Source organism: Sphaerodactylus townsendi, linkage group LG06, assembly GCF_021028975.2.
Source record: "Sphaerodactylus townsendi isolate TG3544 linkage group LG06, MPM_Stown_v2.3, whole genome shotgun sequence".
NCBI lineage: Eukaryota > Metazoa > Chordata > Lepidosauria > Squamata > Sphaerodactylidae > Sphaerodactylus > Sphaerodactylus townsendi.
In genome coordinates this window covers 86,232,842-86,249,701 of record NC_059430.1, presented here as the reverse complement: position 1 = coordinate 86,249,701, position 16,860 = coordinate 86,232,842, and the positions used below count along the sequence as shown (strand labels likewise).

Genomic DNA, 16,860 nt, shown 5'->3' with positions numbered 1-16,860 from the left:
ACCGGAGAGTCCAGTTCATGTTACTGCGGCAAACGTTTCAGAAGCCCGATTCGCGCGGGCGGTGCATAAGTAGCCAGTCCCGACACCCTCGCCCTAAGGCGCCGCAGAGCGTCCTCTTCCTGTGCAGCCATAACATCCGCACGAAACAAGAAAGCAGGAAGACAGCCGCGCCGCCCGCCCGAGGCTCGCCCAGTGCGCGCGGAGGACGCACGTCATGCGCTCGCCATGCCCCGGAACAGCCCGAGCGCTTCACACCCAGGCGCCGAGGCCGCCCCCTGCGCCTTCGCCGCTCCTTCTGGGCCGTCGGAGAGGCCGGGCACGTGGCCGGAGAGAGCTCCATGAGCCTCGCTCGCTCCCACTCGCGTTCTAAGCTGGCTGCGGGTAAGTACCCTTCGGGCAGTGCCCTTGCTGGTGTCGCCCTGGAGGAAGAGGAGGAGGAAGCAGAACTGACGCGCCGCTCCTCTCCAGGGTTGGCGCTTCCCGCTCTGGGGCTACATAAAGCTGGGTGTAGCTAAAGATCGCCCCCCCCCCCCCCCCCCCCAATTATGTACACTTATAGGGCGCGCCCGTGGCTGAGCGGGTAGGGCGCCTGCTTTGCACACAGAAGTCTCCGCCTCAGTTCCCTGTGGGCATATGCGTGGACTGATGCAATCACCACAATCTGTGCTGTTGGGTTGTGTGTTGCCAGCCTGCTGCTTCTGTGTGCCACGGTACGGAAGCCCAGCTCAAATTGAAAATGGGCCAAATGTATGAATTCTGTGTGGGTTTTCAGAAGGGACTGGGGACGCCTGTTCACCAGCCTAAGTGGAAAGGGTACGCTTACTATGTTATATTCTAACGATTCCTGGGGGATAATTGAGAAATATTGCTAAAAACATATTTTCTCGCATGACTTGGTGTTCATGTACCATGTACATTGTTCTGTATTAATGTGGTACACTGAACTTTCTTCCAGGGCCCCAGACGCAGAGAGATAAAACTCAAGGTAAAAAAGTTTTGGGGCTTTCCTCCCTCAACCTCCCCCCCCCGCCCCATTCTTTGGCATATTTAAATATATTGAATAGCAATGTAGTGTTATATTGATTAGCACAGTATATGTTGAACAGCCACAAGTTATTTAATAAACATGAATGTGGATTCTCTATAAAGGTAAATAGGTTTCCTGTTGGACTCTGTCATTGTCCTGAAGGTCAAAGGTGAACAGGGCAGATTGATGCACTCTTGTTAATCTTAAGAATCTGAACTGATACAGTGGGGGCCCTCCCTACTTTCATTGTGTGTATGTTTTTTGGAACATTTCTGTTTGATAACAAGTTCACAAGTAGCACAATGTTCTCAGGTATCAAGTGTATGCCCCCCCATTATCACCATATGTAAAACAACCCTTAATTTGCTAGTGCTTTAGTATTATTTGGCAGGATCAATAAAGAATTATTAATAAAAGAATTAGCCCATTGCCTTAAAACAAAACAGGGACTGTGCAAGTATTTTTTTATTGCTACGAAGAAACAGAGACAGACATGGATCCCCAAAGTATTTATTACTGCTAATATTTTATTATTTACCTTTATTGTTGCCCTTAATATTTTTCTGCCCTTTTCAAAGAGCCTTTGCTTGCCCATGGTGGGACACTGAAGTTGTTGGCACAGGTACCCCAGTCGAAAAAGTGAGTCATACTGCAATCATCAGAACGCTGATCTGGAAGTCAGCCCCATCAAAAAGACTTGAGTAGAATTCTGAGTAGAACTTGTTAGGATTGCTATCCGGGTTGTATTCTGTCTTCAGCGGCTGCTTAGTATGCTTTTGCATCCAGTGGGAGATTCACATCATTCTCCTCCATTTTATCTTCACAATAACTATGTTATGTAGGTTAGGCTGAGAGTGGTCCAGGGTCACCCAGCAAACCTCCATGTTAGATCAGGGATTCAAAAGGTCTTCCAGCTTCTAATTTGGCACACTAACTATGGTACCTCAGCTCTTCTTTGCAGTTATGTTCTTACAATTATCAGCAAAAAAATTAACCTTGCAGCTGTTATGGCATTAATGTCAAATTCACAAGCATCTTTGGAAAGGAGATCTACATAATTTACCAACCTGTGTCTCCCCCTCCCCCCGGGATAATGATAATTCTGTCTTTGTGAACTTAAGAAATAGGTGTAGTGATCATATTCCAAAATTTTGTTGCTCTCTTATACTTCCTCCAAATATTTATAAAATTGGCATTGGTAGATCCACATACCCAACAATCCCCATTAGTCCCTTGATAAATCTTTGCTAATCTATAGGGAAAATTATAGCTAATTTTTTTTTTAAAAACCTTGAATTATTATTTCATCTTCACATAATAATATTTGTAAGAACTGAAACCAGGGTATTTGCTCATTACTTAAAGATGAAAGTTCTGTAAAGATAACAGGTGTTAGTCAATGAGTAGTTTAGGATAATCTGACACCTTCCCAGATTTTAAATTTTTCTTCTTCGGCAGCTTGGCTAAACTCTGATCTGATCACATTCTCTTTTCCATTTGTGTAAGAGTTTCGCAGCTATTGATAACAAAACCAACTCAGTAAAATTTGATGATGATAAACAGAAACGATTTACAACACAAGATAAAATGTCCATAGAAAGATCAGAAGCTGAAATAGTGCTTGTAGCACAACCCATTTGTCATGTTTTAAAAGTGTTCCTTGACTGTACCACTTCAGATTGTGGGTGGCAGATTGTCTGACAGAATGGTCAGGGTTAGGAGAGAAAATTCCTGCACATAGAGTGTTAGAGAGAGTTCTGACAACCATCTCCCTGACATGTCAGTTTTCTTTGCATAAGGAGGGGCAGAGGAATCATACGGTCCTCCTTTGTTTAGGCTGGAGTGGTACAGTCCAGAAGCTGTTCTACCACATCGCAAGTTATTTTGTCTTTTATTGCCCTAAGCTGTTGTATCTGTCTTCCTGGCCAGTGACATTTTTACAGAAAAATAACCAGTATAATTAATATAGAACTGGAAACAACCATGTATAGCAGCATCACTGAATCTTTATGATGCTTTAGCATTTTGCTAGACCAGTTAGCTGGAAGAATGCTGAGAATCCTGAGAGGTGGAACAACCTCTGGCTCTCTGTGTTTTTTTCAAGGTGACTCAAACATACCTCTTGGCTGGGGTAGAGTTGGATGAAGACCTGAGCCTTCAAGTTCTAGTACTGCCACGAAGCTCACTGGGTTGGCTCCACCCACTCTTTCTTAGTCTAATTCATATGTCTTGGTTGTATTGAGCTCTTGAAGAGTGGGATAAAAATAGGATAGATGGCTGGGACCCAAGGACGGTGTGGGAATTCTGTATTGCTAGCACTGGGGAAGCTGAGACTGTTCCTTCAGAAAGCAGCCCATGCATACCTGATAAACTACTTCGAGAATGATGGGTAACTGAGTTTGCTTACATATGTCATTGTACAGAATGTCATCATTGTGTAGTTGAAATAATCTTCAACTGGATAGTCATGTATAGATGAGACAACCGAGGAGGTGAGTGGTAATTCAGACATGCATGGGTGCAGCCTTGATCTGTAATGCAGCATGTGGGGATTTTGAGTGTATGAATATGGGGAAAAATATCCTGAAGCTCAATTCACATGGCAGTGTTTATACATTGTCTAATGTAAAGAAGGTCTCTTTCATTCTTATGATCAATATGTGTCCATCTGACCGCTAGATTTCTATTGAGATGGCACTTAGAAGAAGAAGAAGAAGAGTTTGGATTTATATCCCCCCTTCTCTCCTGTAGGAGACTCAAAGGGGCTTACAATCTCCTTGCCCTTCCCCCCTCACAACAAGCACCCTGTGAGGTGGGTGGGGCTGAGAGAGCTCCGAGAAGCTGTGACTAGCCCAAGGTCACCCAGCTGGCGTGTGTGGGAGTGCACAGGCTAATCTGAATTCCCCAGATAAGCCTCCACAGCTCAAGCGGCAGAGCGGGGAATCAAACCTGGTTTCTCCAGATTAGAATGCACCTGCTCTTAACCACTATGCCACTCAATAATTTATAAATAATTTTTATATTAACTGTTAAAAATTTGTCTATGTTGATATCTGAGCAGCCCCAATTTTTCCCCCTAAAAAAGCTACTTTGTGTTTGTGGTGGTCTGTTAAACTATTTCATAAACATCATGTATTACTTTTATTACAATATAAAAGTGTGGGAAAACCTTTTTAGTTAGTTATTTAGTTCTCTTTCTCCCTTTGCAGAACAGTGTATTACACTTCTTATGCTTTACAAATGGAAGCCGGGGGAATGGCTACCATGTCTCTGAAGCGTCCTCTTTCTGAGGATGATGAGACAAGTGCTGATGAAAATAAAAGGCCAAGGTTTTCAGAAGATCCCCTCAAAGGAAGGCAGAGTCCTGACCCTATTACGGTTGAGGCAGAGCTGGAGGTGCCTGGAAAACCTGCTGTTAAGGATTCAAAGAATGAAACTAACGCGATGGAGGAAAGAACAAACCAAGGTAAAGAAGAAGAAGGAGAAGAAGAAGAATTGGAAATGAGTGATGAAGAAGGAGACCCAGAGAGTTTTGCAGACATGATGAAGCATGGCCTGACTGAACTTGATGTTGGCATCACCAAGTTTGTTAGTTCTCACAAAGGCTTTTCTGGAATCTTGAAAGAGAGGTAACTATCAATGTTTTACTAACTGATCCCATGGATTGGCTTCAGCTACAAAGAACTTTGCCACATAAGTTTGAGCAGGATCCTAGATTTCAAAATTTCAGATCTAGCTAGTTTTTTCTCCTACTTACTTTCTGCTTGCTTCTGATTTGATCATGAAGCTCAGTTCCTGGAGGTTTGGCAAACAGGGCCAATGCCTTCCCTTGTTGCTTCCTAGCACTGGTATTTAAAGGTCTGATCCCGTTGAATGTGGAGGTTCTCTTTAATCACCATGACCAGTAGCTGCTGATAGACCTCTCCTCCATGAAATGAACTTCCTTTCAAAGCCATCTATGCTCGGGGTCATCAATAGATTCACTAACAAGTGTGAACCCCACAAATTAATTGTTGGGTAAAAAAGTGTTTCCTTTCATCTGCCCTGTACCCACTGCTCATCAGCTTCTTAATTGTCTATTATTATGGGAGAAGAAAAAAGCTCCCTCTATCCATTTTCTCAACATTCTTACTGCTTTGACTTTTTTTCCTATAAACATTCCCTTCATGCGATTATTATGTGTAAAGCAGCCCAAGGTGAGCTGGGTAAATACTGCATGGGCTCTGCTACCTCCATAGCAGGACAACTGTCTTAGTATATACGATGCTGTGCTAAGCAAAGATGGTGGGGACATACCAGGCCCTCCATGCCAAAGGCAGTATACAAGCTAGTTGCCTTGGGATGAATTGAATCTTTTTAGCTGTTGCAGCTTCTGCTCACTCCTGATTAGTTGCCCTCATCCTATATACAAGAAAGTTGTACTCTTTCTTGTTCTTAGACTTTGCAAAATGCTAGTATAGTTATCAGAACAGTATAATGCAAGAATCTGTATTGAACAATTTATCTACCAGTGTGTGTATATTTTAGAAAGTTTCTTTTGGTCCTTTGAAGTTAATTTGTATATACATTCCTTTCCTAATATACATTCCTTTCCTAATATTTACCTGTCTGAAAAACTAGGTGTCTGCTGATTTGTGTTTACAGGTTTTAGGGGAGTCCAATAGCCCCATCCAAGCGGCAAGGCAGGTGGTGCCACTGGCACCATAACCACATCACCCTGCCCCTCCCAGAGAGGCTTTTCAGCTGCATGGGGAGGTCTGCAAACCAGAACAGCCTCCTACCACTGAGAAGCCTCTATGGGGCTGAATGGATTTATTAGTCGCTGCCAGCATGAAACAAATTGGTCGCCGCTGGCATAAATTGATGAATGGCTGGGAGAAATCCAACTAATGTCAGCTGTCCCCCCAGCCATGCCCTGGACGGCTGCTGCTGCACTGGTAGCTTCATGGGCACTGAGATTCTGGTGTAGCGTCCTGTTCTGCAGCCCAGCGCTGGGGGAGATCGGTGGTAAGCACAGCTGACGGTTTCACCCCTCTGCCTGTGTAAGTGCCCCAAGGAGGGCATTTCCACTGGTGGATTCAGCCCCCGCCCCCCGGACGGGGCTCCAAGTTAGTAAGATGGGTTCTTTTTTTTTTTAACTAGGCAGAAGTCATGGTATAGCCTTATTGAGAAACCTGGCAGATTGAATTAAAGGACCGTCCTGAGCATGTACACTCAAAAGTAAATCCTATTTAGATACGTGGGATTTAGTAAATATGTTTGAGATTGCAGTCTTAGTTTCTATAGAATTGAGCTAGACACTTACTTGGGAACTGTACTTTGTATGAATAGAGGTTTGAAGGTTTATAACAACCATATTTTCTTAAGGTTTTTTCCTTTCAATTTTTAAACAGAAATTTTGAGGAACGTGGAAAAATTCCTATTTAGAATGAATTAAATGATTTTAAGGCAAGGTTTTCCATGGCTTCCAAATTTCTGGAAATTTTACATTCTGTGTATTAATCATGATCTAGTTTGGTGCCCTTGTAATAGTTAATAGCAGGAACTGAGCGGGAAAATTATTCCAAGGATTTCTGAGCTGGATCCCAGCTGGATCCTTGCTTAATGAGGGTTGCTGATATTGTAGAGCATTTAAAAACTTCATAGCATATGCAAGAGAGATAGAACTTATTGACTTCCCCTTGTTAAATTATGTGGTTTTTGTTTTGTGTGCTTTTAAATCTGTAATCTGTGCTTTTTAACTCAAGTATGTTTTACTCTGTAATTTCAAATATCTTGTTAATTGTTCTTTGGCGTTCTGGCGTTGCATTGTCAGCTACCTTGAGTCTGAGGCAATATGGTAGGACATGAATGTTTTAAATAAATAAATGCTTCAGAATGATTAAAAATCAGAATGGGGAGGGAGTCATTTTTATGTTCCTTGAGCAACATGTTATTAGGAAATAAATAAACAGAAAAGCAGATTTATGGTGTGAGAGAACTGATCTGATAGAACTCAGACCTGAACACACGTTTGCATTCAGGACATGTTTCTGAAAGTAGAATGTCTTATCAGAAATGGTTGTAGAGCTCTGTTAACCTGTTTGTCTTGTTTATTAGATATTCCGATTTTGTTGTTAATGAGATTGGAAAAGATGGCCGTGTTGTTCATTTAGATGACTTCTCTGTACCAGTGGTTGATGAGGTAATTCTTTTTCCTTTCACATAATCTCCCTAACTAATGAAAGTATTAAAAGCAGGATGTAAATGCAGATTTATATTACATCCTGTTATGTATCATACTTATTAGGATCCACCTGAAGAGATCTTTGCTGTGTTGTCAGCTGAAGAGAAACAGCAGCTAGAGGACCTTCAGCTTTTTAAGAATAAAGAAGCCAGTGTTGCTATTGAGGTAAACTGTCAAAACAATGTATAAAGTAAACAGTAAGGCTTTTGAGTCGGTTTGTATAACTACTGGACACAAACGCTTGTAAAATAAATAAATGCAGGGTTTTTTTGCCTAGACTATACTAGTTCATGCTACAGGTGAGGACTTGCAGGACTGGACCCCCTCCCTCCCCAAAAACCCCCACACCATTTTAGTGTTGCTCACCTGTTATTACCAGCCATTTTAACTACATAGTCTACTCTACTGTTGGGACAGAGAGAAAAAAATAATGGTCACACTGCCTTTCAGCATATAAAAGCCAGTAGGTAATCCGATGTCCCCCAGCATTAAATAAGAAAGTACGAAGATCCTTGCTAGATCAGATTAGTGATCCATCTGGTCTGGCATCCAGTTACATGCACTGGTTAGCTTGATTTCTCCAGAAGATCTTCAAGCAAGGTATAGAGGCCAAGGCCTTTTCCTGATGCAGCCTCCTAGCACTGGTATTCAGAGGTTTGCTGCGACTAAATATGGAGGTTCCGTTTGACCACTGTGGCTAGTAGACATTGATGGACCTCTCTTCCATGAATCTGTCCATATCCAGTGGTAATGAGGTTCACAATTTAATTACTTGTCGAGTGCAGAATACGTCCTTGGAAATGGAACTCATAGATCCCTTGTCCAGAGAACAGAAGACAGCTGAAGATTAATTTTAGATTAAGCTCTAGATAGTGTCAATAAACATCAGACTGGGTGGTGTTATCTAGTGGTTGTAAGGAAAGCTACCCCTATATAAGAAGAATTTTCTGAAGATCATCGTCCTCAAGTTAAAAATTCCTCTCTCTGATGGCTAAATTCATCATTTCACAAATTCAGAGAATTGACCTTCGTCGGTCCATGGACTTATTCCTGTGAGAAATATGCTTTTTTATTTTCCATTTGTACGTCATTGTCCAGCCAAGGAGTGTTTAGGCTGATGACTACTGACTGCTGCACCACAATTTTTCATGTGTCAGACCAACATTGTTGGGTACCTTAATGATATAGTTATGTTGTTTGTGCTGGAGAAAATCTGTGGCTGCCATTTAGAGGCATGTTTACAGTAAGCATTGCAGATATGGTCAATGTTTAGGTCAGGGGTAGGGAACCTGCGGCTCTCCAGATGTTCAGGAACTACAATTCCCATCAGCCCCTACCAGCATGGCCAATTGGCCATGCTGACAGAGGCTGATGGGAATTGTAGTTCCTGAACATCTGGAGAGCCGCAGGTTCCCTACCCCTGGTTTAGGTTGAAGGCACTCAGTCGAATGTCACATTGAAATACCATTGATAACATTCAGCAGCTGTTTTGGCTTTTTTGATTTTTAATATTGCAAATATAAGATTTATAGCTGATTATATCAACTGCTTTAAATAGCTGGCACATTTAGGAATTTTCAGTCACTGAATTATTGCTATATGATACGATATTTTGCCATTTGATGATCCCAAGCATTGAATCTGCTACCAATGTCTGTTTTAAATTGTCTTACTGCTGTGGGATCCATTCAAACTCTACTCCCATATTGTGGAGCTTGGCAGTGCAAGCCTAAGCATGTGTACTCAGAAGTCAATCCCAATGAGTTTAGTGGCACTTACTTCCTAATGAGGGTGTTTAGGATTGGAGCACTAAACATGGAAATTCCGGTAAGCCCTCCAACAGCTGTTTTGTAGTTTTTAAAAAATAGAGAACGTATTGGTTGTAGTGCAGTGATGGCAAACCTTTTTAAGACCGAGTGCCCAAATTGCAACCCAAACCCCACTTATTTATCGCAAAGTGCCAACCCGGCTATTTAACCTGAATGCTGAGGTTTTTGTTTAGAAAAAAAATGTTGGCTCCCTCTTCCTCCGCCCCACCTGCTTGAGCAGGGGCCAGCCCTGTCCAGCAAGTCCTGCATGCATTGATCTGTGCCTCTCTAGCATCTCTGCCTCCTCTGCGCCCCCCCTCTCGGGCAGCAGCCACCCGGAGCACAGGCACCAGGCCCGCCAGCCGTGTCCCCCCTACTCACTGCAGTGTGCGCACATCGGGCTCAGTGGGCCAGGCCAGCCTAGTTGTGGGGGGGGGGGCTCCCCACATGACGAACTCTACCCCCCACATGACAAACTCTGTGTGTGCGTGCCCACAGAGAGGGCTCCGAGTGCCACCTCTGGCACCCGTGCCATAGGTTCGCCATCACTGTTGTAGTGGGTTTTCCAGGCTGTGTGGCCGTGATCTGGTAGATCTTGTTCCTCTCGCATACCCTGCAGCTGTGTAAAGGTCTACATAGGACCCACAAAATGCAGCATTTAGACCCATATTAAGGAGCATGAAAGACACTGTCGGCTTAACCATCCTGAAAAATCTGCAGTTGCAGAACATGTGTTAAACAAAACTGGACATAACATTTTATTTGAGAACACTGAAATACTGGACAATTGGAAAGGTTACTATGTCAGACTGCACAGGGAGGCCATTGAACTTCACAAGCACCAAGACAACTTCAACAAGAAAGAAGAGACTCTGAAAATTAACAAATCTTGGCTACCAGTACTTAAAAAATGGACTGATAACCCCACCCACAATACAATGCACCCAACCACACCTTTGCATAGCAGGTTCCACCCGAACATTTACTGATTGGTTCCCCACACTGGGACATGGACAATATGCCCCACTAAACTTTCCCTTCTTGCTAGACACAGTGTAAAACAAACTTTTCTCTGTGATACACCTCTGAAGATGCCAGCCACAGATGCAGGCGAAACGTTAGGAACAAGATCTACCAGATCACACAGCCCGGAAAATCCACCAGAACCAGTTGAATCCGGCTGTGAAAGCCTTCGACAATGCAGAGAATGCATTGTTTGGCATTTTAGCTAAAGGTCTGTTGATGATTCCATCAAAAATTAAAGTTGCCAAACAGGAAAAATATGTCCTATCTCTTTAATAAAGAGTATTATTAACTTCATTTATATCCAACCTTTCTCACTGAAATTCAAGGGGGAGTTACAACAACATGATAAAAACCACTCAACCAAGTGGCAAACACCTGTAATAATACAATTCAGTGGGGCTAGGACTGAAGAACTGGAAAACAGTGCCAGCAAACAAAAATAGAAACTTGTCTAAGGTGACAAAGTAGTCAATGCAGGCAGTAAATCTTGGCAGTAGTACTCACTCTGTGAATTGTGAGCATCACATTTGCAAGGTTTTTTCCCAACTAAGTCACAAGGCTACTTATACTCTGAGCACCACTCCAAACAGGCACAAACAATAATAGATAATGTAGCCCTTTTAATGACCAGAGTTGCCCTCTGAGCATCTAGGGTTGCCTTTCCTCACTACTGGGAGTTTTGTTTTATGAGATAGCATTCCCATAAACATGCTACATTCCACAACCTCATTCAGCTGCATATACTGACCCAACCTCAGACACAGACACCCCTGCATCTCTACAATATTGATACAATTCTTATAGGTTAGTCATGTTGCAGTATAGAAGCAAAACCGTTTTATCCTGGGTCCACAGTAATGCTGAATAATATTTCCAATGTCCAGAGTAACTGTCCAGTTTCCTGGAACATGGGGCAAGTATCACAGGTAACAGTGCTCAGAAGGTGACTGGTGGCATGTTATAAAACAAAATATGGCTTCTGAGCCACTTAGTTTCACTGGTTATACCATATATGAAGGAAGAAGACACTGAATGGAAGTAAAAAGGAAGGTTGTACATATAGTGAACATTGCAATATATTACAATAAACTTCCTAACAGAAGCAATCTGCTGAGCTGATCCATTACACTGCTGTTTATAAGAGTGCCCTCCTGAGTGTTTCTGCTTTGCACATTCTGCAAAATGATAGAAGCACCCAAAGGGTGGAGGCTTCTGAGGTTACTATGCAGAAATGAGCAGCTGAAGCTTTTTCATAGCCTGATCATTGCTTTAGCTGTAACTGATATTAAAGGAATAGATAGGGGGACCAGTTTAAACTTGGCATCCCCATCACCTGCTTTTCCACTGAACCCACAAGTCCTCACTCTGTTGGGCTTGGTGTTAGAAATATTTTTCTGCCTTAGGCAGTCAGGAAGCATTCATGTTGCATTTGGGCTTGATGATTGACTACCTGATTGGAGTTGTTTCAGAATTTCTGCATCAAGAGCAGAAGATATCCATCGCTTTATGATTATACATTTTGACAAGTGTGGTGCAAGAGGTACTCCTTGCCACTGCATGAATCCTGATTTGGTTAACACAAAGCACTCAGAGCCAATACTTTTAATAAAACATCTTTTAGTTTCATGTGAGGCAATCACTCCTCAACAAACAAGATGTCATTGCCAATAAGAACATAGGGTCAGCGGAAATAAAGTCAATAACATCAAAACGAAATCTAACAATAAAATAACAACATTAAAATAATCCATGGTAGTAGCATAACCTTTGTTTCCAAAGGAGCAAGCAAAGAGCAAATAAAGTTGATGATGGCATCATCAAATATAAGCAGGAGGAAAAAAGAGTTTTTAGTATGAATATTGGACAACAATTATAGGAGGGATCTTGGGATCAGGTGACATGTACACCAATCACATTACTTTGCCAATTTGCAGCAACTGTTACTATTATCTTATTATAGTTACCAGGCGAAGATGGTTTCAAAGGGTTTTTGGAATGTGACCATTAGATCAACAGTTGCAGCTGGGCCTCGCTGGCCTTCTGCTAACAAGCTTAATCAGCTGCAGGTTGAGAAGGCTAGAAGAAGCCAGAAAACAACATTTTCTTTTGAGAACCAAAACCTTCAAAGATGGCTACTCTTCTGCTAAGTTAAACATTTTCTTCACAACAAGCATAAAGCTTTGCCTTCATTCTTATTTGTTAAACAATTCTGTTGCTTAGGTCATTGAAGACACTAAGGAAAAAAGAACGGTGATTCACCAGGCTGTGAAATCCCTGTTTCCAGGACTAGAGACTAAAACAGAAGACCGGGATGGAAAAAAGTATATTGTTGCTTACCATGCTGCTGGTAAAAAGGCACTTGCAAGTGAGTTTAACCTTTGCTTTTACTTCAGAATTGAAAAAAAGTTGTTCTGTAGTGTATTGAGATTATCACAACTATAGCACATGTGGAGGTTGATTTTGTTGTGTTTTAAATAGTGTAGGGTAGCAGGGAGTCTTGGAACAGATTTAAAATCTCTTTTTGCTGCATCTTGTGTAGCGCAAAGGGACAATTTAATGCTGTTTTTACTGACTTTTGACAGAAATCATTGATAAGGTAATTGTTGTTTATTGTCCAAGTGGACAAAATCCATTGGCACATGAGGGAAAAATGACATTTTGTGAACTTTACATATGAAGGATATAAAATAGATTTCATTTGAGTCCCGTATTCATATTGATCTTCAACTTGTAACTTGATGAGGTTATTTTTTAATTTTATTTATTTATTTATTTATTTATTGTATTTGTATACCGCCCTCCCCGAAGGTAATGAAAATACAAAGCATTTATCTAATCTTAAACAAATTTCAGGGATTATATGATCAGCATTCACAAATAGCCCTTTATTACTGCTCAGCAGAACGTACAGTGAGGTTAGCAATTGAAAAAAAGGCTAATTGATTTTAAACTCGGTAGTTACATCAGAACTTGATTTTTCTTTTGAAAAAGTATTGGCATAAAAGTGTAGGCTCCTGACTTATTTCAAACACTTTTAAGAAGTGTCCCTTGAAGGAGATTGAAAATAGTTCTCGTTGAAGATGCTTGATTTTTATGCTATGTGCAAGTAATGGCAGTGCGTGTAATTTGATACTATAAATTCATTTCTGGGTGCTTGTTCATGCTAGATTATCTTCAGGAGCACTATCTGCTTTCATGAGTGGGCATCTGGGCCAACATTTCTGCAACCTCGTTATATTGGGGGGAGGCAGGGCAGAGGGGGCAGACAACCCAGGTGCAGGAGGAGGGAAAAGGGGGCAGGGGGCCAAAATTTGTTCTGCCCCCACATGACCCAGGCACATGGCACCTGGGTTGTCTGCCCCCTCTGTCCTGCCTCCCCCCTAGTTCCACCTGTGCTGGAAGTTCTTGCAAAAGGAAAATTAAGTATCCAGATCTGAAAAAAGCTATGGCTGTCACTGCAAGAAAAGCCTTTCTGTCATAGCAGCCAGTCTAAATTGTGGGACCCTTGGTTGTCAGAAAGAGAGGTCCAAGAGATCTTCATTACATAAGCGATAGTCGCCAGACAACTGTCAGAATCAAAGGCCATTTAAATGCTGCTGTGCTATTTGCCACCCTGACCTGTATGGCCCAGGCTAGCCAGAACTTGGAACCCCAGTAAGATGAGCCCTGGTTAGTACTTGGATGGGAGTTCTCCAAAGAAGTCCAGGATTGCTACATAGAAGCAAACAGTGGTAAACCATCTCTATGCATCTCTTGCCCTGAAAACCCCATAAGGAGATACCATAAATAATTTGTGAGTTGATGCCTTTTCCCCCACCAGGCTGCAAGCTCCACTGACCACATTTTCACATTTAAATATCGCTGGTACCTTGTTAGAAAAGAGAGGGTTTTCTTCTTCCCTCATTCCCACACATCATCTAACAGTAAATGGTATTGGATTTTGTTCAACCTTTCTGGTCTGGTCTTTTCATTGTTTATTACGGAGGTCATACCTTAGCTGTTTCCATCTAACCGAGTTCAGTTCCACGGGAGGGTCGAGCTTGAAGCATGAAGCACAGCTTCCTAGATTAGGCTAAGATAGCCACTGACCAGAAGAAACATCCTCTTGTGAAACTTTCTGCCAGCTGGAGATCAGCATTGATGCCTTCTAATGTCTGGAGACTTAATTGTTGGTTAGAAACTGTAGGAAATAACTTAGTAGTTCTAATGGAATTAAAATATTGTCTAGAGTGGTAATATTCTGCTTCATTGCCAAACTTAAAATAAAAAGACAAACCTGGAAACCTTTTTTGGACTGCACGATTGTTTATTCATATAAATATAATGTAAAATATTATATCAAAATATATTGGAAAACATTATTGTGTGTATGTGTAGTTCATTGACTATATAAGATGATCCACATTTGCATGTGTTGTGCATGGAACGTGCATGTTTAGCAGGTCCAAAAGAAATCTTCAGACAACCCATTTTCTCCATCTTGCCCTGCTTGGCTGTTCTAGACAAATGCATGTGTTGGGTTATCAGATGATTTTGCTAAATTGGTAATATAGGATATGAAGAACTTCTTAGGACGGGGTGTATCTCCATTGCAAGGGTCTTTCAGAATGTCTGTAATTTTCAGATATATCAAATTCATTTGAACTGTAGTTATTCAATGCATATGATCTCCACTCCTCATAATATGTAAGTATTTGCAGGGATGATTTTTGTACTGTGACTAGGGTTGGGTGGGGGGTGGCACTCAGCAGACTGTCTACCATAGCCCTTGAATCCCAATTAGGCTCTCAGGTTTGAATTGGACTTACAACTTGATTCTGAACACCTGAACAATTTTACCTGTGGTTATTTCTTGGGTCGCAATTCTCAGTGTAGTTTGTTACGTCCGTAGCTGAAACTTGCCATTTGTTCACATCGTCCTCTGCACGATTCCATTGCATAGCTTCCTAAAAGAGATGTCAGTCACTCCATTAACTGTGGAATGCTCCCAATGTGTACTGGCATAAAGTGTGATCTAACCAGTAAATGTGCATGCTTCCATCTGAAGCACCTTGGTAGCTCAAGAACAAAACAAATAAACATTGCTCTCTTATGCTCTTTATCCTATGCATGTGATCAGAGGTCAGAACTTCAACAGGTAAGCGATGTTGGCATTTCATGCTTGGAGAAAATGAAATGCCTATCCAATGGACAATAATTCAGACCAGTTAGTGAAGAACTTGGAGGTTCTAGCAGGAAATATACACTTGGGTATTCCAATTACTCAGATGTAAATTCTAAAGTGCCCAATGAAGCGTGCTTCTAAGTAACTGCATAGGACTTCAGGCTTAGCATAAACTAAGCTGCGTTAGAGAATCAAGTGTCAGATTGATCCCTAATTCGAATAATGTAACAATAAAGACAGATAGCCATTTATGATTCCTGGTGGTGTGAAATTCTTAGAGCTTCTTTTAGGAAATATCCAAGGTCCTTGGGCATTAATCCAAATTCTCCAGCTCTACTTTGTGGATTATAGCCAAGGCTGTAACTGTACTCTACACAAAATCTGTACTCTACACCCAAAACAACAGTAGACGAAGCCTGGTAAATGTCACATGTTCTGAAAGAAACTGCTGAGGGCAGATGCAACACAGTGCCATTCTAAACAGAACAGCACCCTTCTAAGCTGTAATGGATTTGTAACTCTGCTTAGAACTGTACTGTAAACCATGGTTAATGTGAAACCATGGCTTGTAAACCCACTTTTACAGTGGGTTTTGTGTGTCGTTTTGTGGGCAAAGCTTTACCCATGGTTTAAGTTTTCAGACGAAGCCTGGCAGATAAGGAAAGCATGACGAATAACTGTTGCTTCCTTGTCACCATTCTAACTGGACTCCTGCTTTAGGACACTTTCCTTAAGCTGGGGAGAGAGAATGTTACAAGTCACCCACAGTGCAGTCATCTGCCAAGTTACTTTAAACCAGTTTAAACCAGTGAGATTGTACTTGAGTAAGTGTGCATAGAATTGTAGTGCCAGTGAACTTTAGTGGGGTTTTGACCATGGCTTGTCATATCCATGTTCAACACTCTGGTCAGTATACCAAGCTGGCTTGAAGTGCACAAAACAATAGTGGGTAAAATGCCAGAGATCCTCTTTTCCACTAGCAGAGATGCTTTCATCCAGCAGGGGAAATCTCCTTTCCCTGGAAGAAAGTATCTCCACCATGAAGTGCAGTTGTTAAATGAATTATATATGTATGAACTTGCTCTTAAAATCCTTAAGAGCTAGTGTGGCTTAGTAGTTAGCGGACGGACTAGCTGCTAGTATATGGGAAATCCCTTCTGCCAAGGAAGCTTGCTGGGTGACCTTGGGCCAGTGTCATAATCTCAGCCTAATCTACCTGATAGGATCGTTGTAAGGGTAAAATGGAGGAAAGGAGGAGAATGTCAGCCGATTGGGTCCCAATCGGAGAGAAAGGTGGATGATAAATGAAGTTAATAAATAAAATAATTTTAAACTAGTAAGAAGTACCCTGCTGATGTCACTGGAATTGGTGATTTGGGTTTTTGGTTTGTTTTTGTCTGCTAGCAGTGGTTGGAGAATAGGTTATGTTGTAATAGCTCTGGACTTCAGAGAACACTCTGGCAAGCATCTAGCTTTCTCAGATAAATTCTGAGATCTTTTATTTTTTTTTCCAGAGTGGAGAATGCAGCGGCAAGTGTACAAACTGTGCTTTACAAAAGATACTTAAATGGAGAACAGTGATCTTGTTCCTACTTTTAACATTGTATGT

At 41.7% G+C, this 16,860-nt stretch overlaps 1 protein-coding gene across 3 annotated transcripts in view; it reads left to right on the top strand.

Moving 5' to 3' along the window:
- Positions 1 to 224: 224 nt before the first annotated feature.
- PUS7 (pseudouridine synthase 7) overlaps positions 225 to 16,860 on the top strand; it is a 32,597-nt gene continuing 15,961 nt past the window's right edge. Inside the window, exons 1-7 of one of the 3 annotated variants that reach the window (XM_048501812.1) lie at positions 225 to 381; positions 956 to 985; positions 4,237 to 4,656; positions 7,127 to 7,211; positions 7,317 to 7,418; positions 12,308 to 12,452; positions 15,207 to 15,224. In XM_048501812.1, coding sequence (XP_048357769.1) covers positions 4,268 to 4,656; positions 7,127 to 7,211; positions 7,317 to 7,418; positions 12,308 to 12,452; positions 15,207 to 15,224 — 739 coding nt within the window. In that variant the 5' untranslated portion in view covers positions 225 to 381; positions 956 to 985; positions 4,237 to 4,267. The remainder of the gene's footprint in view (positions 382 to 955; positions 986 to 4,236; positions 4,657 to 7,126; positions 7,212 to 7,316; positions 7,419 to 12,307; positions 12,453 to 15,206; positions 15,225 to 16,860) is intronic. The other 2 variants (XM_048501811.1, XM_048501813.1) reach the window with 2 other exon arrangements.